The following is a 27,963-nucleotide window of genomic DNA, read 5'->3' on the forward strand; positions in this document are numbered from 1 at the left end:
ATAATTGTCTACCTACCTGTAATTCTCAATTACTGAATTTTGAATTGTTGAGTGTTAATGAAATCAATCAATGTTTTCTGGAGATCCTTTACCGACATCGTTAATTAAAGAGTTATTGAATATCTGGCACCTGATCTTACACACATAATTAATTCGTCCTTCAAAAATGGTATTTTCCAAAGGACTTGCAACACTGCAGTTGTTCGCCCACAGGCGAAATAACCTGTTCTTCGTAGAAATATTATGACAAATTATAGGCCGCTATCAAACTGTTCATTTCTGAATGAGTTTTTAGAAAAGGGAGCTTCAGCAGAGTTTAATGGCTATCTTTCACGAAACGAACAGCCGTTGGTTTTATAATTTCAGTCTGCGTACAGGCGTTTGGATAGTATTGAAACCGCCCACCTGCGAGAGCAAAACGACGTTATGCTAGCACCCAATAATCAACGTGGCGTCATCCTTGTGCAAAAGAGATCGACACAATTGATCATCATATTCTCAGTCAACCTTTGCAAACACCTTTTGGAATTGGGGAGCAGTCCCGCATTGGATAAATTCGTTTATTCGGGGTCGCATATGGAGTGTTAGTACAATTAATTCAATTGTGTCCGACGAGACACGTCTGGACTACGGTTTACCACAAACTACAGTTTCCCCATTGCCGAAGACACCCTATTGTACATCTGCCGTGAAACTACTATGGTTCACACCGTTCAAGCTTCTATTGAGACCTGTGTGGATGAAATTCGACGTTGGATGCCGGTAAATATGCTAGCATTAAATGATGGGAAGACAGAGCTTGTCTGGTTTTCGTCCAAGTAAATGACGGCGGATGTGCGAGTCAGCACTTCAGATGTACGTTTACGAAATGGTGCCACAAAGATCAAATTGCGTGACTTAGGAGTGATATTTGGATACAGATACAAATTTCCACAGTGAGGAGTGCGGCTTCGTTTGGCTTATGGCGAATAGGGATAATTAGACAACTGCTGGATCAGTCTACTGGTAAGAAATTGGTTCATGCTTCGTGACCTCTAGATTAGATTTCTGTAATAGTCTATTATATAGATTCCCGGACAAAGAACTGCGAGAATACTATAAAGAATTCAAAATTCTGCAGCACGTCTTGTGACTCGGACACGTCTCCGTTAACACATCTCTCCCGTCCTTCGAGACCAACACTGGCTTCCCATTGTCCAAGGATTTCGCTTTAAAATTCTATTATTCCCCGGATGTACGTGACAAAGAGTAGGATAGCCTGACCAGTCCAACCTCGCGGATTTTCTCATCCCGGAAATAAAGCCAACTTGACAACTTCTTTAATGATAGGCACGATTTTCATGAAATATAGAATGTAAGTAGATCTGATTGATTCAACTTGAACGATATCATTAGAAATTCTCTATCTTTCCTTGGAGAAATTAGGGGTCAAAGTTTTAAAACAATCGAAAACTAATTGGCCAGATTGCCTTGAATTTTTTTTCTGTATTTCTGTCGATCGAACCGGAAGTGCATCTATCTTGAAATTTTGGTCAACTGATTGTCACCTTTTTAAATTAAATATGAATATAAACAGAATCGACCGTAGATTGGAGAATTCGTCTCCTATTTCGGACATTCAAACATTTCTGGATAGCCTGGCTCGGGGTTAAATTTTTGTTATTTGAAAATTTCATAATTTCGAATTTCCAGTTTAAAGTTTTTCATGCTGACAAAGCTGTTTAAGGGACATTTTTTTCCTTACAAATTTGACCTAAATGTTCGAATAGCTGAGGTCAATCCGATTCCAAAAATATAAGTTTCGTTCAAAGTTATCTCGCTTTATTTTCCCGCCATGTTTTAATTCTTTTCCGCCATTTTAATTTTATTTTTTTTTATCCTTCTCATTTATAAATGATCGATGTTTCTGAAACTTCTGGAATAGGAAGTCAATCCGATTCCAGCAATATTAGTCTAAGTTATCTCCCGTTATTTTTCAGATTATTTTTTAGCCAGGGTGAAAAAAGCTTTCATTGATACCAACATTTCGTTTCGTTTTACTATTCGGTCGTTGACCCTGATTTGATTTTCCTGACATTTATTTATAGAATGCGATCAGAATTGGATTGGTCGACTCCTGGTGTTACAACCTATCAGAAACAGTTATATAACTAAAATTCTACTAACACTTTTGAAAGACTTGTCCGATGTGATTGGTTGTCTAATGAAGGTCAAGGATATTATTAATGAAGAAAACGGAACGATAATTAGATTTTAAGTAACAACACAAATTAATATAATATATACGGTTTATTAATTTGTATTTCAAGTATATAAATAATTACAATTGTAATAAAGTGTAATATGCAACAAATATCACAGACATATAAAAATAAACGGGACGGATAGACTACTTTATATTATGTACAAATAAATTTCACCAAAACTGGAAAACAATCTAAACAATGTGTTCAATTTATACTATTAAATTAAAGCAGTTATAATGCATTGATTCATAATTGTTTCACGTACCCGAGGCTGGCCTATATTTGCTCAGCAAATTACCTGAGCAACATAACTATATAGGGCAGCACTCAGTATACTCAGTATAATTCAAATAGTGATGTAAATACCACTATTGATTGACGTACATTAGCTAATGTATAATATTTATACATTTGGTTACAAGACGGGTTCCATATTTATTGGTGATTTGTTTATGAAAAATCAACAGCGATTCTGGGGAATCATGGTATACATTTTGGATATTGATAATTATTTGATTGACGACTTTTTTTTTAAATATAACCTATAATGAGATACAATAAAAATACAACACTTTAACAAATGCATTATTGCAAATCTGGTTTGAGAGATACACTTAAATTTGTTTATGAAAAATCAACAGCGATTCTGGGGAATCATGGTATACATTTTGGATTATGATAATTATTTGATTGACGACTTTTTTTTTAAATTTAACCTATAATGAGATACAATGAAAATACAACACTTTAACAAATGCATTATTGCAAATCTGGTTTGAGAGATACACTTAAATCTCGCAATTCTGAATGTAACAACATCCGAACACGGCGATAACATTTGAACGTTATGTCTTCATGATCAGTTATTTCAAAAACTCAAAAAATTAATTCAACAGAATGTTAATATTGAAATGTGGTAAAATAAATGTCTTGTCAAGGAAAACTAGTACCAGTACAACTCCTACAGTTCTGTGGAAGATGCAACATTATGCCAATCTTGAAACACGCGATAACGCCGTCGCGCGAAGGTTAAGGTGTCATCACACTGCAATCCTGTGATGGCCGATCGTTTCCAGTATAGGATCCACTGGAGACGGACCACTAGATATTAATCTTTTGTACCCACGTTTCATTGTAAACTTTAAAATAAAGTTGTTATGGTTTGGGTGTCATCACACTGCCATCCTGATCCTGAGATGGCCGATCGTGTCCAGTATACGATCCACTTGAGATGGACCATTAGATATTAACCCTTTGTACCCACGTTTCAATGTAAACTTTAGAATAAAGTTGATATGGTCTACATGGGTTGATGATTGGTCTACATGGGTTGATGATTTCTCTGTGATGATAAGTTCTGAGCCTAAAAGCATGTCAAAGGTCCGCTGCATTATTTAATTCAGTGGTGAGTGAGTTTACATTGTGCAATTCCTGACATAATTTGAACCTACATCAATAATTTATTTCACATTGTATGATATTTGTGTATTAGTTGTATTGTCTGTATTTTATTGTGCAGTTGTCTTTGTGAAACCTATGCAGTAATGAATTTATAAATCTTGATCTTCACTCAGTGGATCTTTAATTATACGTTGATGTATTTCTACAAACAGTGGTATATAGGTGACAAAATCCATAAAATCGATCAAACCCCGACCTTCTCTGTTAAACTTTCCTAAAACCTGAAATGTATAATTGAGTTAGAATTAGATAATCTGATTTATAATTGTCAGGATTCCCAAATGAAAATTATGGATTTCGTTCTTCCTCTCTTACATCCTAAATACGGATATGGAGGGTGGGTGCTGTTGACTGTCATATATCCACGAATTCGACCCCGATTCTGCTAATGGTTTAGCTATAACCAAGGCACTGACTCTACCACTGAACCAAACATAATCTTTGCACTGTGGTAAATATTGTATCAGTTGTGACTTGTGCGGATAGATATACCGCTCAACCCAAGACTATTAAATCAGACCACACAAAAAGGTTACGAATGTTTCCGGTTTTGGTGAATATAAATGATTTTAATAGCATAAACAGTTAATGTGTTGACTATCTTGAATTGCTGCTTCCAATAAATGTACCTCAAAATTTCCAACCCCAGAGTAATTTGATAAAATTTGAGATAAAGATATCTCCATTAACAAAAAAGTCAATCGGAAAATCTAATGTGGTTTTAATCCTTTACTTACATAACTTGTGTGTTCCGGCGTAAGTCCACCAGCTGTTAATTCTAAAGCTAAACTTGTAGCAGTTGCCTCCCCTGGGGGAGCAATATCATCTTCTAGAAAGCTAAATAATTCCTGAAAATACAAAGTAACACGCAAATATAATCAATGTCTCGTCATTTTGAGACTAACATATCGTGATTATCATTCCAATGACTACATGTGGATGAATGTGGTGTTTTCAACTTTCCGCCAACCCTTTATTAAAATTCGACAGCTAAGGGATACTTTTTACGTGCGGTGTCACCCAGATAACGTAAGTCCTCGTAAAGTCCTGAGAGGTTAACTCTCCTAACCCTGAACAAAAACATGTGTATTTTTAAAATGAGTAATCTTATTTTGTAAAAACGTTTTAATTTATGTAAATTTAAACCAGAGATTTTTCAATTTTCTGTAAGAACATGTATACATAAATAGATCCTGGAGAAAATAAATAAAACAAAATAATTTAAACAGTTTATTCTTACCCTACATTTCTCCATCTTTATATCCAATGCTTTATAATCATGTTTATTCATTAACCTCCTTATCATTGGGCTAGAAATAACAATTCCATTCATATTATTCATAATTCAAAATAATTTTCTTTGGCCACTGAGCTTTACTTCATTTTGTACAAACACTTTTTACTGTTGTATGTTTAATGTCAATTGTTTACTTTGTCAAAAGACATTGTGGGCATGGAATACAGAATGTCATCAAAATAATTATGTAGAGCTGGGGGGTCGACTCAAGTGTTTATGTTTTGTTTCAGATTTAGAGTACATTAACAAATTTCTATTCAAATGACCATTTCAGATTTGCATCTAGTCAATGATTATACATGTTGGTCAGGAAATTGATGATTTTAATAAATCACAGTGATTACATTTTGTCAGGACTTTATTGATAAGGAAATAACATTATAAATATATTGATTTAGATATTTAACTTCAAGCGATTGAAACTTGCATTGTTTTATGGGCCAGTTATCTACGTATCTGTTGATTCGGTTCTCGCGCGAAATGGTGTCAATTAAGTTTCTATTTGGCTCCCTGTTTACAACAGAGAATTGAAAATATGACCCACATGATAGCTGGGTCAAACGGGTCCAGACATTTTCAGCTAGTGTTAAATAATTTAGAATATCAATGTACTTACTCAAGCTGTGTAACTTTTTCAGATAAAGCAGCTACTACAGAAAACAGTCGGAAATTTATTCTTTCTCTTCCAGGAAGATCCAATACCTAGTTTAAGGAAAAACAATAACAACAAAACTAAATAAGATATTAAAAAAAAAAAAAACACAACAACATTGTTTTACGTTTAAAATGAATAACAGTGATGGTGGCTTTTTGTATTTTTTTTTTTCGATATTTTTATGGAAGATTCTGTTGTTATACGCAAGATTCAGTTGTTATACGCTGTAGTTGAAATAGGGTGTTTTTATGGAAGAATCTATTTTAGCTGTGGAGAGAGTGTATATGAAGGGTTATTAAAACCACTAGACCGTATAATCTGTTGTTAAAAACAGTAGTCGAAATACGATGTAGTCAGTCTGATTAAAATACAGATCAATATTCCGTTTTTATACTTTCGATGGACTCATCTACACGAAGATCTGACCAGTTGTAGTGGGAGGTCGCGTCAGAGGTTATACGAGACTTTTGACGTCAGACATTTGATTAATCAATCAGCGTTGATGTTTCTAGTGTGTTACCAACAGTTCCGTGCAACTCACGCCAAAACCTCGCCGTACCCGTTTCATTAGCTAATCTCTCACATCCAGAACGTGGGTTATATAACAATTCTTCCAGATCCCAGTGTAGTAAAGACAAGTAAAACAAAATTTTAAACTGTAAAAAACGAAACGAAACAGGATCTGTGTTTTAATTAGATTGGAATGTAGTCGAAATGGGAGGGTACCTCGGAATTAATGTCTACTCTACAATTAAATTTTAGTTTTCGGCTCCTTTGAAGTTGGGTGGTCTAGTGGTTTAACGAATGAGTCCAATGGCGGGGTTTTGAATCCCCTCTTTAACGTGTCAGGGAGTAGGGTCGCCTGTCCAACCTCGTTGGTTTTCTCCGGGTGCCCCGGTTTTCTCCAAATGCTAAATACATCAGCGCGAATTATTCAAAATAAAATTGAACCATATGCGAAATGACCTAGTTTGTGTCGAGCGGATTTTCATCTCTCTCTCTCTCTCTCTCTCTCTCTCTCTCTCTCTCTCTGTTTGTGTGAATGTTCATTTTATATTCCATGTTCTATTCTATATACTACCTTATCAATAACAATGATTTTGTTTACAACAATCAGTACATTATAAGAATGAAATGCAATGAAATGCAATGAAATGAAATGCAATGAAATGCAATGAAATGAAATGGGGTTTAAGCCCTACTGTTCTACACCGGCTGAACAAATCAGTACCTGCATACACCATACAGTGTGCTGTGAGGCAAATTTTTCCCCCACAGCGGCACAACCGTCTACTCTTATTTCGAATGCCAGCTGTCAAGCCAGCTTTTACGAGTTTTTCGTCCCTTCCGAGCGACTATATGTTGTCCCTTATCAGGCCCTCCGCTCTGCACCACTAACAAGAGGGAACCACCGAAAAATCCCCATGAAAATCCCGGAATCGAATACGGGATACACAGGTTAGCGAGCCAACGTCTTACCAACTGAGTCACCGCGACTGTATATTATAATGCACAGTAGTAGAAAAGTTACTTAACGAAACGGTAATATAGTTTGGAAGATTGGAGTTTTTCTAGCTGTCTTAACCTAGTCAGTATTCAATATAATTATTCTACTTACTTGATATATAAATTCACATTCTTTATCTGTTAAAAGATGATTGTTGACTTGTTGTAGAGATTCACGTAGATTATCCAACGTTATCTCATAATCCTGATAATTATATATTAACAATACATTTATTTTAAATATAGCAATTTATCGATAAGGGTTGGGTGATGCAAGTAAACACAGTGTCAAATCGGGCTGTCATGTTTAACCAAATCTTGGCCGTTCGAGTGTTATAACGGGTTGTAGGACTGACTGTCTAGCCTGATGTGTTTCCTCTAGTCTAGGGGATCACGTGGCTAAGTGGGTAAGGCGCTAGCTCGCTAGCCTGGAGGTCGGGTGTTCGATCCCTGCATTGGCCAAGAAAGTTCATCCAGATTTTCCGGCGTGGTTCTCCCTTGTCAGTGATGCAGGACGGAGGGGCTGACAAGGAAAGCTGTCTAGTCGTTCAGATGGGACGAAAAACCGAGGTCTCGTGTACACATTGGCGTGCACGTAAAAGATCCCTTGGCAGTTGGAATTCGATATAAGAGTAGGCCGTAGTGCCGCTGTCCGGGCAAAATTTCCCTCATAGCACACTGTATGGCGTATGCCCGTCTTCATTAGCCCAAGTTAGGAGCAGAACAGTAGGACGTTAAACTCCATTTCATTTCATTTCCTCTAGTCTATATTTCTATGAGCAGGAGGACTAAAATGACATCACGGAAATTACTAACGTTGAAATTTACCCGTTGCAGGTAATTTTGACATTCGGGTTCGTCTTATACTTATGAAAAGGATATGTTGACAAAATAACTTGCATTATTTAAAAAACTTATGAAGCTTTTCAGGTAATCCTTAATTAGTGTGTTTTAATAGTCGCGAGCCCGTCAATATAGATACTGCACGAGCGCGTCAGTAGTACGCAACGTCTTGTTCGAGACTATTAAACAACTCATCATGTGAAACCAATCGTCCATATAGTATAAATGATGTAAGATTGACACATTGCCCGTACGTTATTTGAAATAATGATATTTACTTACCGGTGTGGGTCTTAATGTATTGTACAGTTCACTCTGTTGACGACGGAAGTCTTTAGAATGTCTCTCAGTAAATTGTCTATTTACAAAATCGTCTTCACAGTAACCCAATAACATATTCCTTTCATCTGACGAAAAAAACAAACAAATACAAATACAGTTATACACGCTATTAACATCAACTCTATTTATTTATTGTAAGCAAATAAAGACGTGTAATTATCTTATGCTGTATAATATTCAACAGAACAAGAGATCATCAAAGTACTGACCCACTTGACACGTACGGTTCTGTACAATATTGCTTCATGAGATCGTAAGTGCTGTATTGTTGTATTGGGGGGTGGGGTTAGGGCTGGGAGGTTGGGTCTGGGGGTGGCGAGGGGTCTTAGCCTGTGATTTAGGTCTGTCATTATGATGTGGTTTTGTTGTCCGGCATGAGGAGGGGAATGATAAGCTGTTACGAAGAAAAGGTGAAACAAAAGTAGAACGTAGATCGAGTTATCGCGCCATAGATACTGTTATGTAGGAACAGAAAGGATATGTACCATTAAAGTCTTGTACAATAATATCATTTTGGTTGATAACATATTTCTAAAAAACGTAGCTATAGTACATAGCATTTTCAGGAGATACCTTTCTCTCACTGATTTCGGAGTTACTGCTTGGTATACCGGAACCCTACCTTTTAATTGATTTTGTCTAAATGTAACGTCTTTCATCTTTTGATGAATTCTCTCTATTTCTATGTCAACATGTCGAATATCGTCTTTCGAACAAAGCTAAAAACAGGGAAAATAATACAAAGTCATATATTTTGATGAATCTATTAAGTGGGATACAAGTTCAATTTACAAAAAATATAGTAGACCTATTTCTTTTACTCCGGTCTCTTTAAAGTCATGTTCCCTTGTAGTCTTTGGATTATAAAAAAAAACTGGATTCCGTGTACATAGTCCACTTAGAAGATACTTTTTTCATAGGGAATATTGACGTAGATACCTAATGTACATCTTACAAAATGAAAAATATCAAATAAATTGGAAGATGTGTCAAACTGTAGGCCCAATTCTGTACTGGTCCGGAGGTTCAACAAAAAAAGCCTAAGAATCCTGCATTGAACGAATAAAAATAGGCAACATTAACCTGGGCTAAACTCTTTTTATCCAGTCTTTCAATAATAGTTTCATCAGTTATCTCCCCATCTTGTTCTGGACTGGTTGGTTCTGGCTTCTTCTGAAACATTATTTTCAAACACTAAATTAGGCAATGGTATGGAGATTTTGAACAAAGAATCTTTTGACGAATTGTCTAAAACCACCTCAGACATTTTGGAAACTGCCACTAATCATTTGTCCAAACCCCTTCTTAGATCGGAGGGGATCACGTGGGTAAGACGCTGCCTGGTCGGGTGTTCGATCCCTGCATTGGCCGAGAAAGTTCATCCAGATTTTCTGGCGTAGTTCCCCCTTGTCAGTGATGCAGGACGGAGGGCCTGACAAGGACAGCTGTCTAGTCCTTCGGATGAGACGAAAAACCGAGGTCCCGTGTATATATTGGAATGCACGTAAAAGATCCCTTGGCAGTTGGAATTTGATATAAGAGTAGGCGATAGTGCCGCTGCCCGGGCAAAATTTCCCTTATAGCACAGCCCGCCTTCATTAGCCCAGTATAGGAGCAGAACAGTAGGACGTTAAACCTCATTTCATTTCATTTTCTTACATCAGAAGTATGCATGCCAACCGAGACAATATTACTGCAGTTGCAGCTCACTCCTCTATTGCCCCTTCCCATCACCACACTTGCCAGACTTTCGTTAAACACCGTTTCTATCTCGAGGTTCTATTTTCATTGGATATCTAATGAATTACTGTATGTGCTTATTATGCAGTTAACCAGACGCTGGCAGCTCCATTGGGTCAAATCAAAATGATAAAACGTTTACTTGTTTTCCTTTCTTTTTTCTCGGTGAATAAATCATACCATCTATTCCTGGGAACTCTTCTCTAGCTAGCTCTGCGAGCATATTTATTCGTTTAGCTGTAAAAGAAAAATAGACTTTTCAGATTTATGGGCAAGGTGAATCCCATTTTGTAAATAAAGCCATGGTCACCAGGAACAGCAGAGAGAGAGAGAGAGAGAGAGAGAGAGAGAGAGAGCGTCGACTGGACACAAACTAAGTCATTTGGGGACTAACATATAGTTCGATTGTATTTCAATAATTCGCTTGTGCGTTGGGAGGACCAGGAGAAAACCCACGAGGTTGGATAAGCGATACTACTCCATGTCACGTACAAGTGGGGATTCAAAACCACGCAACTTGACTTAATGGCAGACCTTATTTTATTTCACGCGCCCGTTAAACCACCAACTTACCCACCCCCCACCAGGTGAAACAACGTCACGCTGATTTGGTTGGTTTGGTTTGCATCGATCTTAAATCTGACCAACGACGGACTTCTACAAATGATTAATTTTCAAAAGAATTCTTCAAGATACGGGCCATGGCCAGTTCGTGTGATTGACTAAAAAAAACCTGTGCAAATTGAGACACCCGAACTATAAACGTCTATCTTGGATCCACGGATTAACCTACACTATGAACATTGCCATTTTAATCATATTCAACGATAGAATATTTCCTGCGGTATTACCTTCTAAATTCATCAATTTCTTTTCCATTTCTTCTTTTTTACCATGAAGTGTTTGCATAGTGAAGCTCATTTTCTCTAGACATTGTTCTGGCACAGAATAACCCTGAAACATGGAGGAATTGAAACAATACTGTACAATATTGATAAGGAAAGGCGTAAAATGAAATAATATTAAATGACATAAAACATTTAAGTTAGAATATGTAATGCTATATAATGCTATCATGATTTTACCAGCATCAATATAATAACGGTATAACTGCTGTGGGTGGATCTTTTACGCACCCGATTGTATATCAATTTGCCAACCTGTAGATTGAAGATCTGACAAATTGGTTCCTTTTCGGGCCCTGGTACCCGTTTCATAAAGCACGGGTAAGACTTGAGTACCATAAATTTACATACGCTTCGTGAAGGGGACCCCCTCAACATTATAGTCGTTTGTATCTCTAACGTGTGGAAATGGACTTTTAAAACCACCAAGATCCGTTTCGAGAATACACCCATAATGAACAACTGGAACATCGTCCATAGGTGCCGGAAGGCTACATATACACCTATTCTTCAAATCAATTTCTCATTGCAGCCGAAACAGCTTACCACTAATGGTGGTTGTAGACCATGACTGACAAGTGTCATGTCTTTAATCATTGTTTTTTCATGCTGTGACAGTGACGATTGTTGTTGGTGACTGGCATGATTGACAGGTGGCTCGTCATCGTTGACTTGAGGAAGATATGGAACTGGAAATTCTGGTTTATTTTCTAAAACTGCCGCCTCGAAGATCAGTTCATAAAACGGTAACCGAACAGGACTGAAAGATGAAATAACACTTGTGAACTATTAAGTTTGATAAATTCAAGGACATGCCTACAATAATTATATGCAGACATTTGCTCAAAATGTATAATTTCAATCCAATTAAGTTTTATGTTATAAAATTGCTGCTTCAATGCAGATAGGAACAAGACTTATTATATGACATAAGACTTCGGGCTTATAAAACCGATAATTCTCACCTGCCAGGAAGAACGCTGGGGATATCCGATTATCATCGCCTTCGGGCGAGACTGGCACGTGCAATTAAGATACCCGGGCAGTTTGAATTCAAAGATGGATCACGTTATCAGTCACTTCCGATTTCCACTTGTGTATTAGTCCTAAATTCTGATAGTCCAATAGTAACTTAATGTTTTTCGTACTTTCCAGTACCGGTTATTAACAAAGTGGCACTTTGCTACAAATATATTACTTACTTGATAATACAGTACTTTGCTAAGAAATCTAAAGGATCTTGAATTTCTTTTAAGCCTTGAGCACTAACGGGAGCTTCTGCTGGCTTACGTCTACGTTTTGACAGTTTCATTTTGGGACTATGAAAAATGAAAAACCTTGTTTAAGAGTATATTATAGGTATTGATATGGGTCATTTATAAATTGGTTTTAGCTTTTTCGTTTAATTAAATAATATTCCCCCAAATTGAATATATTCGCCATACTAAAGTCTGACATCGTATTACACTGAAATCAAATTAAATGTGGTTTTAATTCCTACTGTTCTGCTCTGACTGGGTTAATGAAGACGGGCATACAGTTTGCTGTGGGGACAATTTTGCCCGGACAGCGGTGCTACGACCTACGCTTATATGGAATTCCAACTGTCAAGGGATCTTTTACGTGCACGCCAACGTGAATACGGAACCTCGGGTTTTCCTCCCATCCGAACATATTACAGTGAAATCCCACGTTAAGACCAACTGCAGCACTGTTGAGAGCAGAAAACAAGTCGTTGGTCGAATTTCACATACTGATTGACGCCAACTAGGCTAAGGAAGACGGGTAAACGTCATATATTATCGAATTCCAGTGGAAAACCACTCCGGGAAATCCCAAAGAATTTCCGCGGCTAACACCGGGAGAGAACACGAGAACTCCAGGCTAGGGAACCACCACGGCATCCATCATCACAAACGTAAGCATTTATCCTAATATAAATAGACCATTAGCAACGGGAATCTATCTACTTACCGTCTACAGGGCTTAGCAATGTCTGGTAACATTCCTGTTATTCCATTAAGTATTACTTACATCGCATTCGTTACATGACCTGACTATATTGTCTATGTAGTCTCCAACTAGGCAAATTTGCTCTTCAAAACTAAACTGACACAAAGACATTGTGTCTCGGTCGACTCAAACGATGATGTTACTTACAGTGTTCTAATTTTAGGTGGGGGATTACGTATTTTAGGAGGATCTGGTGGCTGCTTCATCACAGGTGGCGCTTTAACCCTATACTTTACATTCTTTTTCTTGGATTCTTCTTACCGTCTACAGGGCTTAGCAATGTCTGGTAACATTCCTGTTATTCCATTAAGTATTACTTACATCGCATTCGTTACATGACCTGACTATATTGTCTATGTAGTCTCCAACTAGGCAAATTTGCTCTTCAAAACTAAACTGACACAAAGACATTGTGTCTCGGTCGACTCAAACGATGATGTTACTTACAGTGTTCTAATTTTAGGTGGGGGATTACGTATTTTAGGAGGATCTGGTGGCTGCTTCATCACAGGTGGCGCTTTAACCCTATACTTTACATTCTTTTTCTTGGATTCTTCTTGTCTCTACAATAAAATATGGGATTTTATCAACACCACACAGTGATCTGCATGTTGAAGTTAAAATGACTTGATCACTTTGATCAAAAATAAGATTGTCAATTTCTTTAATTGACCTTATATGTTTTATAGGATGACTATCGTTTATGTTGAATATTTTAAGTCTATACATAATAATAATAATAATGCTTTATTCAGTAATAAGATCATGATATACACATATAAGCCGAAACTATTTACAGAATTGCAAACATTAAAAATTGAATGTAGCGTATGTAAATGTTGTATTTATTTGATATAAGTACTATTCACATTGTCCCAACTTATATAATCACGATATCTTATTAAACAATGATAATCATGTATTTGTAATGCCTGTAACATAATTAATTAAACTTCAAACGTCTGAAAGAAGGTGTTTTTGGAGATATGGCGATAAAGACGAAAGGGTATTAAGATCATAATCAGCACATAACTGGTCAAATTTAAAACGATTAGGATATTGACAAATATATTGTTTCGGTAAAAAGGTTACTCTTAAATCTTTGTAATTTTACATTCTAATATAACATGGAATAAATCTATATGAATAAAGCTATATATATCGAATTTATATTCCACTGACGATTAATGTTAAAAACCCGAAAGTCGAGATGTGAAGCTACGAGACGACGGAATACTTTGCTTTGAACAATGTGCAATAGTCTTATACATAAGTATAGTATTTTGTCGGGTATATCATGAACCCATCAACCAAACACTCGCGTTAAAGACTTGGTTACAGCTAGAATTATTGGCCAAAGTTATAAAATCAATATTAATTCCAGTCCCACCGAGGTTAATTAGAACCATGATTATTGAAATTCAAGATATTGTGGTCGTTATCAAAATTAAAGTGGAACCCTGAGCGTAGGGTTTGACATTTTTTTATAATTATATAGCAGTGGTCATTAACATTTCAACAATAAATTAGCCTACCCTTTGTTCTAATTGTGGTAAATCGGGTGTCGTCATAGTAACATGGGGTGACGGTAAACCCAGGACATCTTTAATACCAGTATCGGAATCTTTTCGTTTCTCAAAAACAAAACTCAGTTCTCTTTCGTCATCCGTGGGTAAAGATTTGGTGGGAGACTGCAAAAGAATATACGTAAATATTGTCACCGTTAAAGAAATGATTAAAGTTTCAATTCAATAAAATATCAAACTTGGTAAACTACTCATTATAAAACAAGATGGTTAAGAGCTCTAAAAAAATGAAATTATTGTACAATACTTCATGTACATCATGTCACTCAAACCCCATTCAGTGTTACAGAGGCCATAGTCGCTCAACGATAATGGCGCTGTCTGACTAATCAGGTCGTTAAGGGTGTAGGCGGAGAAAGTTCCTTGGAATATCCCAGTTTGCAGGGTGTTCCCTTTTCAGTGGTATAGGACGCATGGCCAGCTAAAGAAAAACCTCTGGTGCAGAAAAGTAGGACTTTAAACCCCATTTTATTTCTTACACTGCCAAATACAGAAATCGAATTTGACCTTTTATCACAGTCGCGAGGAGACAGTAATGGTAGGAGCAACAGATGAAATCTATTTTTACAAACTGATTAAGACAGGCATGCCATTCCCTAATTTAAACTCGTAACAAAACAGTAGGACGTTAAACCTCATTTCACTTCATTTTTCTAATTTAAACCACGTTGCTGCAGTCATGTAAGACAGCGTACAACTAATCTAATAAGTTTTCATGAATTCTAAACTGAACAGATATTAGATAATTTTACCCTTGAAAATGGAGATCCTTCAACTTGTCTTGTCTTTTTAATAATATCTCTCTTCTTTCGTTCCTTTCTGGACATTACATCTGTCTCTCCATTTAAGCTCCCACCTGTTTCTTCTCTGCCTGATTTCACTCTTTTGTGATCATCAATCTTTCTCCCAAAATCTTTAAATGTCAACAAAGAATATCGTTTGAATACCCACCTTATGTGCAATAACTTTAATAAGACTTAGCGTCAAGGGCGTGAGGGGGGGGGGGGCTCGGCTTGAACAAACCCTCGGAACCTTTCCAAGACCGTTACCAACTTGTAATGTGTGTAACTGTACCCAGGTATCTGGTGGAGGCGAAAAAACCAAGTCCACTCATATGCACTTAGGTCTATCGTAAAATCCCCATTAACACTTGGAATTCGTACTAGAGTATAGACTATCTCAAAATGACTTTAAGTGTATTGTGTTGATGAATCGTCGATCTTCATTTCTTATTTAATTTCATGCTACAGGCAAGCATACATGTTAGAATCGTTAGAGGCGTAAGTATTTGAATACACCAATCATTATTTGACACAGACACACCGATTGCTATAGTCAGTGACAGCCAAAGCACATGATCGCTCGACAAATAATCCTTGAAACTACTTATATCAATCTTACCTGAATAACCATCGGAAATACCTGTTCTAGTAGAAAAGTATCCATTTTCTCTCTCGGCATCTGAAAAGGAATATAGTCTATTAACTTCCTTATTTGATATGTGTTGTCATTTGTAAGGAACGGTTAATATAATCCATCTCGCTCAGTTTATAATCCACTTGACTGTCCTGAGCCAGACGGTGCCTTACTCCTAGCAGTGTTTCGTTTGATTAGACCTAATCCCACTCAAGCACTGCCGTAACGAAAACAAATTTCTGTTCCAAATTATGACTGGTCATTTGTCCAATTAACAACCAATGCTTAACTGCGTAACAATGTCATTCGGGTTTAAACAGAGCTTCACATTGTTTAAATAAAGTTATGTCACGACTCACGAAATATTTACGCACAGTTAACCAGTGCATAGCAGAAAATTACGTGACAAACGATGCTATCAACGGTTACAATGTAAACAATAATGTTTGGATACGAACAATGTACTTTCACCGTTTTTAATACCTTAAATCACTGTCCAAAGTTTTAGGGAAGACCCCAGATTAAACAACGGGCTGCCATGTTGCTGTACTTGAAATAGATGTGATTGAACGGGAAGAATCATAACCTGCCCACCCCCTCCCACTCTCTGATCGACAACACCATAAGCTTCTAGCTCTGTCCTGTCATACAGAGCTATCAAAGGTCCGAGAGGGGTTAGATTTTTCGAAAAATCTATTTTGATATATTTTTAACTGAAGACGACAGCGTCTTTTTTTTTATATAATTTTCATTTAGAGAACGGTTATACTAAACGACGCCCTATCATTCTAATTTTGAATACCATACAATTTCATGACAACCGGATATACCACCTTGCCCTTACCCGTTGAATCATCTTCGCCAATCATAGAACTATCATCAGATGATAATCCTCTTATATGTAACGATGTTAATCTAGCTTGCTCCATTATAATCTTAATGCAACAAAACTTCTTCAACTAACTTATAGTAAAATTTACACCACAGTGTACGGTCGGGTATAAGTTGCTCTTTAAATACGAAAGCAGGATATCTGCACCACATATACAACTAACTGTACACTCATACAACACAGATAATCCGTAATGTCAACGTGAATGACAAATCTCTTCAGTGTTAGCTATGTGAGCCTGGTTCACGAGGAGACAAATTATAAGTGGTATCAGGTGTTTTAGATATATTAAGCATATCGCTGTTGATATTGATGGATTTTCTATTTTTGATCTAAATGCATCAAAACACGTTTCATGTTCATAAATACCCAGCTATAAACACATCACAATATCGTACACCAGTTTAAATCAACACATAACCATTTTATACAAATTATGTCCTTTGATCAATGTAAATGTAAATCACATTTCGATTCGCACACCGTATTGTTTTGACTATTAGCTCATACTAAACAATTTCCATCTGCAAACATAATGGATGTCACTCCTATGCAAAATTCAAAAACAGTACACCAATACATCACTGAACACCTATAGTATTCACGTGAATGACAAGGCCCTTTGCAATAACATGAAATCAAATAATCCTGAATGTCAAGAGGTGTACACTTCGCATCATAAAATAAACGATATTTTAAAAATAGCTGTTGCAATACTCTAAAAAGAGTACTTATCAGTCAAACACAATTTATAAAGATAAAATCACGTATATTAAGCTTTACGCTCTGACCATGTGTAATATCTATATATATATACTTAAAAAAACTAGGCCACTGTTAATAGTAATATTTTATTAACGATACTTCACTTCATTGTACCACTGATATATTTTAAAGGGACACTGCTACATGAGATAATTTAATTAGATGAATGACTTTGATTAATAACTATGACATGTGTAAATACGCAACGTTTTGTATTTAGATATTTAAATCGTTAAACTTCTGCAAATAAACAGCTTTTCATAAAAAGAGCTATAAAATTTTACACTCTGTACACTTCTATACATTAACTACTACTGATGAATGTTTTAGATATAACACGAGCTAAAATATACGTTGACATCGCCCGTTTTATAACCTGTATACATGCAATTATTTAATACTAGCATGATACCCGGCTTCGCTCGGGGGTCATAACTCCGAAACCGGAAGTGGTAGACTAACGCCACCTGGCCTATGTTACTCCCCGGTCCGAGCTACCCCTATACCCCAAATTTCAGACTCGGGGCAGATGTAGCCGCCAACCCCGAACAGACTTCGCTCGGGGGTCATAACTCCGAAACCGGAAGTGGTAGACTAACGCCACCTGGCCTATGTTACTCCCCGGTCCGAGCTACCCCTATACCCCAAATTTCAGACTCGGGGCAGACCTAGTGTAGCCGCCAACCCCGAACAGACAGACTTCGCTCGGGGGTCATAACTCCGAAACCGGAAGTGGTAGACTAACGCCACCTGGCCTATGTTACTCCCCGGTCCGAGCTATTCCTATACCCCAAATTTCAGAGTTGGGGCAGACCTTGTGTAGCGGCCAACCCCGAACAGACCGGCTTCGCTCGGGGGTCATAACTCCGAAACCGGAAGTGGTAGACTAACGCCACTCCAAATTTCAGACTCGGGGCAGACCTAGTGTAGCCGCCGACCCCGAACAGACAGACAGACAGACAGACAGAAAGACAAACGACAGTCACAAATATATATATAGATTTCAATTTAGCGCTTTTTTCCACCATTGTGATCTTTAACAAAAGTTAGTAAAAAGACCGAAAGGCGTCTTTCGATCGAGCACCGAGAACCTTTTCTATGGCGTTGCTGCATTAAACTCTATTTCATTTCTCTCAAAATTACTACTTTAATATATAAGCCCACTTTATACCAAAGTTTTATTTACGGAATTTTATGCATCCCAGAAACATACAAGTACCACTTTAAAATTGATATTATAACATATACAACAGCTTAAGTGAATAGGTGTAGAAATTAGATACCGCCAAGTCCTGGGGACACTGGTATAACAAATATGTAATTTGATATCTATATATTTATATATTATTAGAGACTACATACGTATTGTAAATTAATCATCTAGCGTTTTGCTAGGATCAAGTACGGGTTTGTATAAGTAAAAAAATATATTAAAGCGGAGCGCGTACATGAAGCAATCGGGTTATGCCACCCGAACACACCCATACCATGCCAATTTAACTATGAATCAAAAACACAATAACGTTACTTGAAATTTGTTCTGATCGATTTATTGCACAATTATTTTCATATAAATCACGTTTCAGTTTGCTAGGAGAGATTAAAGTGGGTATTGATGTCAAAATAAATTTATTTGCTTTCAAATTCCTCACATCAATACACATTCTTTTAAACATATCTTCATTTTGAATTGGAATTGGGTATAACGTCTTACTTTCCCGTAACAACCGGAATCATGGACAAGGACATACGCCATACAGTGAGCAATGGGGAGAATGGTTTGTCTTGAGAGCGGCGTTGAAATAATTGTTTTCCCTTTTACTGCAATGCAATGGTATAAACGGGGCCTGGGTTTTCGGTCAATTAGAACAACTAGACGCATTTCTGACTTCTGTCCTGAACCACTAACACGTGGTTTACGACACCGTCTAGTACTCAAATTCATCAATATGCGCACGAAAATTATGCTATTCAGTAAGAAGAAGTTCGAGTCTAATTATCTAATTATTATATTTTTAAACATTAAAATTAACATTAAAATGTTTTCTCAAATGACAGACTTACCGTCTAAAGATTTCATTTTTGTAATATCATCTCCGTCACTATCAACTGTCTGCCCCTTAACTGAATCTTTAAAAAAAATAGATTTAAAAATTATTTCTGTGAACGTGAATAAAGTAATAAAAAGTCTTATGTCTTTGTGGCTACATCGGTTAATCAGTTTTCATCTCCCGAAGCAAATAACAAAGAATTCATTAATTTGACCTAGAAGCACTATCTCTGAATACCTAATCCCAGCTGTGTCTTATTCAAGAACTTATTCAACCGTTTGCTCCCAAATCATCTGTTTCAACCTACCTGCCATGAATTCGCTGTCCAGACCCGAATCAGGAGACAGTGGTGCATCTAATCTGTTTAACACTCTGTAAAATATCATTTTGACAGAACATTATTCGTACACGTCATACGTCATGATGAGTAATTATACAAAAATGAATTAGTTTATTGATAAACCCGTGAACAATAACTTCCATTTTGTTTCAATACGTCTAAAGCTAACGTAGAAGAAAATTACCTATTATGTCTATCTCTGTCTACTTCTTCATCATCGTGATGACCATTCTATAAATTAGAAAATAATAATGGAAGGATAAGTGCAAATAGTCCACAACAATGGAGCACCCGCCCCCTCCACACACACCCGCACACACCTCCCCACCACCCACCTACCCACCACCCGTCCTCTGCATCCTATGGAAGAATAGACTTCCTACAAATAAACAGTACAGTATAATATAAAATAATTAAGGATGCCTTACGACCTTTCACTATGCACTGCATTACTTTACATCAGTTTATCGGGCTGTAGAAACGCAGTGCATGTCAGTTGATGTCTCCTCAACACAATACTTCGGTCACTTTGAAACAGGCATGTTGTAATATGTAATATAATTTTGATGGTTAAGTTGGCATTACTTATAATTTATTGATAGTCAGCGTGAAATCCTTTACCATGTTTCTCGTGTTATCCCCATTTTTTTGTCTTCTAATAAAATCGGCATTTTCCCTTTCATACTTTTGTAATTCAAATTTCTCTGGTTCCTGAAAATAAAGGTAATATACTTTTTCTAATAATTAAGGGAATGAAAATTGACGATATCCTTAATATAAGTTGTTAAAAAATAATAAAACGGTTATGCTTCATCTAGGGCATTGAGATTAAAATCAGAAATCCCAAGATGAAGCACTAGCGTTCACGAATGGATTGATACAAGTATCTGAAATTAACTGTGTACTATTCCCGATATGACAAAAAATATCCAAAGAAACCCGACTAAATATATGTTATTTTAATATACTAAACTTAAGCACTCCCGAGTAAACAAAAATACATTAATAAAGACTAAACTATTTTATGTTTCATAATTATTATTATTGTTTTGTTCTAAATGTAGCTGAGTGAAATTAATAGAAGCTAATATTCGCATGTATATTCGTTTTATTACGCGATATGTATTCATTTAAAATCAAAATAGTTTTATAACGTACCTCCCAGTTTCCATCTCTTTTTTTAACATTGACAAATTGTGTTAATTCTTTTGTACTCTTTTGAATGTTGAACCCGGGACCTTTAGGTATATCATACTGTCTGTTCGTGGAGAAAGGGGATTGAGCTATCAGCTGTTTTCTTTCTCTCGCTTTTAATTTAAAAGCTTTTGGAGCTTAAACATAAAATATAACCAATCACAAATTTTGAAACGATTTATACATTGCTAAGCATGTACTACCCGTGTTGGTTAGTTTTTCCAGCTGTTCATAACAGTATCTCTACTTAATCCAGTTCAAATACATACATACTTTCTTTAAAAACGGTGTTCAGATAACGCGAACCTACTAATAAATCAATGGTTGGTATTGGTATACGGGGCTCCATATTGTGGAGAATAATTGGAATTTAAACCGGTCGATGTAACTGGCAAAACACGGTTATTATAGAAACTAAGGTAAGTTAGAGTGCAGTATAAAATATGCAAATATAAACGAAACAAATCTAACTCATGAAAAATTCCAGGCCACTAACCTTTTCTGTTTTCCTAATTAATAAGATTTTAATTAAACATACATTATGCAAGAGATAAATCTGCCAATTGCAGGTCTTTCTTTAGGCTTGAAATGTTATCTAAATTATTGATTAGATATTAATTAACTTATCCAGACCATAATCATCTCATCGCTAGTCTGCGATATTTACTGGATTATAATTCGATCTGCTGCTAAACGCACCTTCATGATTAAATCAAAAATGGATAATCGAGACTATGCTTTTTGTCGTACCGACTTTAGTAATGATGATCGAGTCTAGGCCCAAAATTCAATCGCTAAATTCTCGGTTCAGAGTGGACCAATTTGACTGAAATTTTCAGCAATTCCCCTTTACATAATCTAGTTTATAACTAGTATAGTGAGAACTGTCAGCTCTTTATCTAATCTCCCATATGTATGTTTGATTTGGTATTCACGAAACTAAACAATATCTACTATACCTTTATAAAGAGAATCCTTTCTTGATGCGGATGACCCTTCATTTTTAGAATCTATACTTGAACTTCTTCTTCTTTCTAATGTTTCTGTTAGTAATATTAACTATTAACTTATTATGTGGAACCATTATAATATACAAATGATTTGCAACGATTAGAACTAATATTTAGAACTATTATTATAAATCATTTCTAAAGTCAGTCGACAATTCGCGATAAATTGTTATGACAAACGTAAATTTTATATTATTATTAAACATAATAATTCTCGGGATGTTTAAAATAAATGTTACAGTCCAAGAAATGTCATCGATTTAACATTGAAGTCGATTGCAGAGAATTACCAGACTGTATCCTGCTAAAATAGATAAGAGTTATCTGCCTTGAAATAACGGGAGACTGGGTGGTAATCTTGGGTATGCATGGGCCATACCTAAATTTTGCCTAAAAGGGCAGATAAACGGGAATTTTGATAGATATACACAATATCAAAAATTGGAGATGTAATATTTTATATTTGTCTGTGAAAATCAAGTCAAACTAAATGCGATTTCTCTGCTACAGTGTCATACAGAAAGTATACAAACCTATAAAATCCATCAAATGGCCTTTTTCATCTGACATTCCACCGAGTGATGATGGTGTCATAGTACCCATTCTGCTAGCCACATCCAATGTTATTGACAACCTCTTTGATGATTGTGACTCTGTGTCTAATAAATTCAATATCTTTTGTCTATCAGGGTGATTCAGTGGCATCAAGGCTAGTATCTGCTGGAGGTTATTCTTGTGGATCAATATCTCTACTCCAGATTCATCTTGATACAACACGTGATCACAATCAGAATCGATAATATTATCCCCTGAAACCAAAGTTAGTCATGGTGAAATGCTGCTGAAAATTGGAGTACAATTGGGCAAAAAGAGTACGGAGGGTGCTGTACCACCAGAAAATTATTTCTATCCTGACCCTGCTTCAATCCCAAGCTTAGATGCGCAATCGGGTTTTAAATATTGCATTTACACCTGCAATTGTACACAAATAGTAACTTACATATTTTCATGGTGCATAGTTCTTCAATAGTTTGATCATCTAATGGTACCCCGCCGTCATTACCTAACACTAATCTCTTCTTGCCATCAACAAAATATACCTCGACTGAAGAACCAGCTGAAATATGAACACAAATATTTCTATAGTAGGAAAAATAGCAATATAAACAACATATATAACAAATAAAATATAAACAAATATATTATATGTAAAATATAATCAAATAAATATTAGCGTAATATCAACAGACATTATACTATTATCTACTGAGATATAAACAAATATATTGTTACTGAACACCATGCGTGACTTATTGGCGTTCGTATGCCTACTATGCAACGTTGTTACCGTGTTACTGTAGTCAAATTTCAATATTTCAAATTTAACTCTTGGTTGTTTATAATATTAAATAATTGACAGTGATAATCCCCAATCTATGATATAATTTAAAATATAGAAGCCTATCTATTACATCTTATTCTTAAGGTTCAAAAAGAAACGAAATGGGTTTGCGTGTATCGTCTCATGAAATTTATGTTTGTTTTGTATGTATATATGTATCGTTTTCTCTGTTTACGTGTGAAATGGTAAGAGGTGGGGGATTGCTAATTGGAATTGGAAGACGAATGGGCGGATATTATTCCATCCAGTATCCACCCCTGTTATTAAAGACAATATGTCAAATATCCGCCCCTTAGTATTATCGATAGTGATAGAGTTACCGGTAGCAGCCGACTTAGTTCTAGAAATAGCATCTCCTGAACTTGACGTAGTGTGAAGTCTCCAGTTCTTTGGATTATTCCCACTAATCTCTGATTCAGCTCTGTCATGTTTCCAATAAGTAAACCCCCCTCCAGTTCTGGATTGATAATCCCGATGAGTACTGAAAAAAATACAAAAGGAATCGTTTCAGTTCCTTATGATACATATTTGTGATCGCCTTAGTCGTGTTGTCAAAGCACTTAGTCCGCGACATGAATTACATGTAGAGAAGACAGAAATGCTGCTATACGGGCAAAATTCTCATATCTCAAATTAAAATATAACCTATCTTAGCCTCAATTTGACCCAGATAATTTGATGAGGGGACGATAAACCCCATTCCATTTCTGTTGCCCCCACGAAACGTTAAATCTCATTTCTATCACCGACGAGACGTTAAACCGAATCCCATTTTTGTAATGCACTCTAAATATTATACTCTTCTATTCTGCAACTACAAGGCTAACGAAGACGGGCGTATGCCATGCAGTTTGCTATAGGGGAAATTTTGCCCATTTCGAATTCCAAGTGCCAAGGTTCTTTTGCGTGTACGCCCACATGTAGACTAAAAGTTGTCCTTGTTAGACACTCCTGACAAGGGGAAAATACGCTGGAAAATCCCGGAGAACTTTCTCGGCCAACATCAGGATCGAATCCCTCCTGGTTAGTGAGTCGGCGTCTTACTCACTGAATGACCATATGACCGATGAGACGTTCAATCGTATTATGTTTGTATTAAAACTTACTGTGGTAAAGCGCTTCTTTCACAGCCGTAACACAGTCCACTCCGTCTACAACCAGTACAGAAACCCGGGAAGACGTAACTGGAATCTTTCTTGATTGTTTCTGATAAAAACTTCTTCTCCATAAATAAACCAAACGCAATCTGGAAATAATGTCTGTGACCGACCATTTCCTCGCCATCATGGAATTTAGTTTGTAAAAATGAAGGTAGATTTGCTAAACTAAAATCAGATAAATTCATGTATTGTAATATTTAAAACAACTAGAAAAAGGAGTGTTAGTGGTTAAATGATATCATTATATATAAGCGTTGCACTGAGGATACATATCCGTCAGTGGGATTTCGATCTTAGGATTGTATCTCGTCGATTTAGTGCATTATATATAGTCAGCAAGTGTAACCCTTCTCGTGAGTTAGCCTACATAACACTTCCCTAAAGGTTAACATTACACTGACAAGAACCTAAGCGTGAAAGAACCTATGACTTGTTTATATTTATTGATATCCCTTTCTTCTTGAAATAAATATATACATGTTCAACCATGTGCCAACATCTGATATTAGTTTATATAGGTCTAAAAAAGATATAATCATATTACGATTTTGTAAGTTTTATTTACCTTTTTGCTACATACTCAACATCCCCTGCCTCGGTCTCAAAGAAACGGGAAAATGAAAAAAAAACATAGGTTACATCATGAAGTGCAAAGTATGCTAATGTCCCTTTATTGTTATTGGCATATATCTTGTGTCCTTAGAAAGTTTGTTATGTCAAATAGACTGGGCGTGTCTGTCTGTTCTAATAACACATTACAAACACGTTACACCCATTTATTAATAACATAAAGACATAGCTTATTGTAATAAATGGATATTTAAAGGCTCAATACCACTCTTGTTGTAACTGAATAATATGTCCCAATCTTTATTCTGGTCAACAAATTGTACTATTTTAGAATATTTCAATTAATTGATGATACAAATTTCATCAACAGTAGGACGTTAAACTCCATTTCATTTCATTTTCATTTCATTTCGCTATTGTTTATGAAAGACTTTTAGTTATACGTCATATAAGGCATATCGGTATATTATTATCTATTTCTTGATGACATCAATTATATAACAACTGCTTCAAACGAATGTTGTTATGTATACCAGTTAGCCTTTCTAGAGACAGAATTAAAGATGAATTCCATAGACTCGTTGCTATTTTAAAAATTGTTTCATTCCCTTTATGTTCACCGTGTTAATTATTTATAGGATTCAAAATGGTGTCAAATATAATAAACATGTACCCCCATAACCTATTCAATGAATATGTCCTGACTTCTAGACAAATAACTTCAAACGTAGGGGTGTAATAAATAATATTTCCAGTTGCAGTTTATTTATTTGATTGTGGTGGCAATAAATATTTGAATTTATTACAGAATGGTGATTGAACAAAAGAAGCAATACGTGGAATTATATTGATTTTGAAATGAATTAATTCTGAGTTATTTAAATTCATCGCGGCCCAAATTTTCCAGGGGCCCAATTTGTCTAGGGTATAAATTCACTCGGGACTCAAATTCGATTGACTTATTTGATACCATTGCCCGGACCCCAGGCCCAATTCGCCCTGGACCCAAATTCGACGGCCTAAAACATTCACGGAGCTATGCTTGTTAATTCGATACCACAAATGTAGGGGGGGGGGGGGAGATCGAGGTGGCGAAGCGTGATGGGCGAACATACACACATACACACTGACATCTTTGGTTTTATTTATAGATTTGAAATTATTGAACCCGGAGTTATTGAATTGAAATGTCACCGGTTGTTTACGTATCAATAAACCCTGAAAAGGAGAATGTTAAAGCCTTTTGTATCAATTCAGAGACGATTTTTTAATGGGCTTTGAGAATTTATATAGTATGCAAGATAATCATTATTGCAATCAATATAATATGCCAAACGTTAGACAAGAAATAAGCTGGTAGACACAAAATGTTTAATTGTAAGTTCTTGAGGGTCTCCAAACATAAATAGGCACATGTTATTTCAAAACTAATAATTTTGGAACTAAAAGTTTTGGATATAAGAATAACCAAGTGCTTTTGAATTAGCGTTCTCAACAAGGAAATTAAACTGGAAGTCAAATTGTGATAAAAGTTTCCTAAGAAGAAAAATTCAAATTGTTGTGTCCTTAATAATGAATGGACCTTATAAACCCATTTTCCCACGCTTTCCGAATGTTGCAACATATTGCTTCATCGCGTCTTTTTAAGTGTCCGATGAATAAGAACCATTTTTGGAATGCTGTTATTACTTTTAGATATTCAAGTGTCATAGTATTGTAAATGACCATCAGCGTCTTTAATACTTGTGTTATTATACAGAAAAATGAAATGAAGTGGGGTTTCATGTCCTACTGTTCTGCTCCTAAACTGGGCTAATGAAGACGGGCATACGCCTTACAGTGTGCTATGAGGAGAATTTTGCCCGGGCAGCGGCGCTACGGCCTACTCTCATATCGAATTCCAACTGCCAAGGAATCTTTTACGTGCACGCTAATGTGAACACGGGACCTCGGTTTTTCGTCCCATCCGAACGACTAGACAGCTGTCCTTGTCAGGCCCTCCGCCCTGCATCACTGACAAGGGGAAACCACGCCGGAAAATCTGGATGGATGTTTTTCGGCCAAGCAGGGATCGAACACCCGACCTCCAGGCTAGCGAGCCAGCGTCTTACCCACTTAGCCACCGTAATCCACGGTTAAAGAACATCAATACATAACAGCGTGTGATATGCAAATACTAGCAAAATGGATATAAACTTTTATTATACAACTGTTTATATCCATTTTGGTAATAGTTATTTGCATATCACACGCTGTTATGTATTGATGTTATTGAACCGTTTTCTAAAATAACCTTCTTTTTTTATTTTAGAGATTAATCAAACAAAAACAACCTTATATCACAATAATTGATATTTTCAGGTGTAAAATCTGTATGTATTTTTTAAGTAATTTAATATTTATGAGCACTCTAGACGTGCTCATTGATATTTTCCTTGGGTCAATATTTCAATATCTTCAAAGAAATGTGTTTGTACTGGGGAAATTCAATATGCTATCGATATTTGATTTTCTTTGCGATATATATATTTTCCAAGTTCTATAAAAAAAATATGTCGAATAAGTGTAA

At 36.2% G+C, this 27,963-nt stretch overlaps 2 protein-coding genes across 3 annotated transcripts; both read right to left on the reverse strand.

Moving 5' to 3' along the window:
- Positions 1–2,311: 2,311 nt before the first annotated feature.
- Positions 2,312–13,274, reverse strand: LOC126811836 (uncharacterized). Of its 2 annotated transcripts, none has more exons than XM_056101282.1 (13): positions 13,156–13,274; positions 12,198–12,314; positions 11,542–11,755; positions 10,942–11,044; positions 10,233–10,327; positions 9,434–9,520; positions 8,973–9,069; positions 8,291–8,415; positions 7,278–7,370; positions 5,621–5,706; positions 4,948–5,017; positions 4,445–4,555; positions 2,312–3,928 (listed from the first exon to the last, which is right to left on the reverse strand). In XM_056101282.1, the coding sequence occupies exons 1-13, from the start codon at positions 13,212–13,214 to the stop codon at positions 3,797–3,799; spliced, it is 1,389 nt and encodes a 462-aa protein (XP_055957257.1). In that variant the 5' UTR covers positions 13,215–13,274; the 3' UTR covers positions 2,312–3,796. The 2 variants fall into 2 exon arrangements, with proteins under 2 accessions (XP_055957257.1, XP_050393734.1); XM_050537777.2 differs by having other exon boundaries at positions 9,434–9,523.
- Positions 13,275–13,395: 121 nt separating this feature from the next.
- LOC126809462 (uncharacterized) lies at positions 13,396–25,466 on the reverse strand. The gene is made up of 15 exons (XM_056101284.1): positions 25,390–25,466; positions 24,771–24,989; positions 23,985–24,145; positions 23,263–23,379; positions 22,796–23,071; positions 22,212–22,295; positions 21,217–21,389; positions 20,680–20,769; positions 20,243–20,289; positions 20,026–20,090; positions 19,732–19,797; positions 15,996–16,055; positions 15,347–15,507; positions 14,544–14,699; positions 13,396–13,571 (listed from the first exon to the last, which is right to left on the reverse strand). Exons 2-15 carry the CDS (start codon positions 24,935–24,937, stop codon positions 13,452–13,454), a joined length of 1,743 nt encoding a protein of 580 aa, XP_055957259.1. The 5' UTR covers positions 24,938–24,989; positions 25,390–25,466; the 3' UTR covers positions 13,396–13,451.
- Positions 25,467–27,963: the final 2,497 nt, after the last annotated feature.

The sequence above is a fragment of the Patella vulgata genome, chromosome 1 (assembly GCF_932274485.2).
Source record: "Patella vulgata chromosome 1, xgPatVulg1.2, whole genome shotgun sequence".
In the NCBI taxonomy this organism is placed as follows: domain Eukaryota; kingdom Metazoa; phylum Mollusca; class Gastropoda; family Patellidae; genus Patella; species Patella vulgata.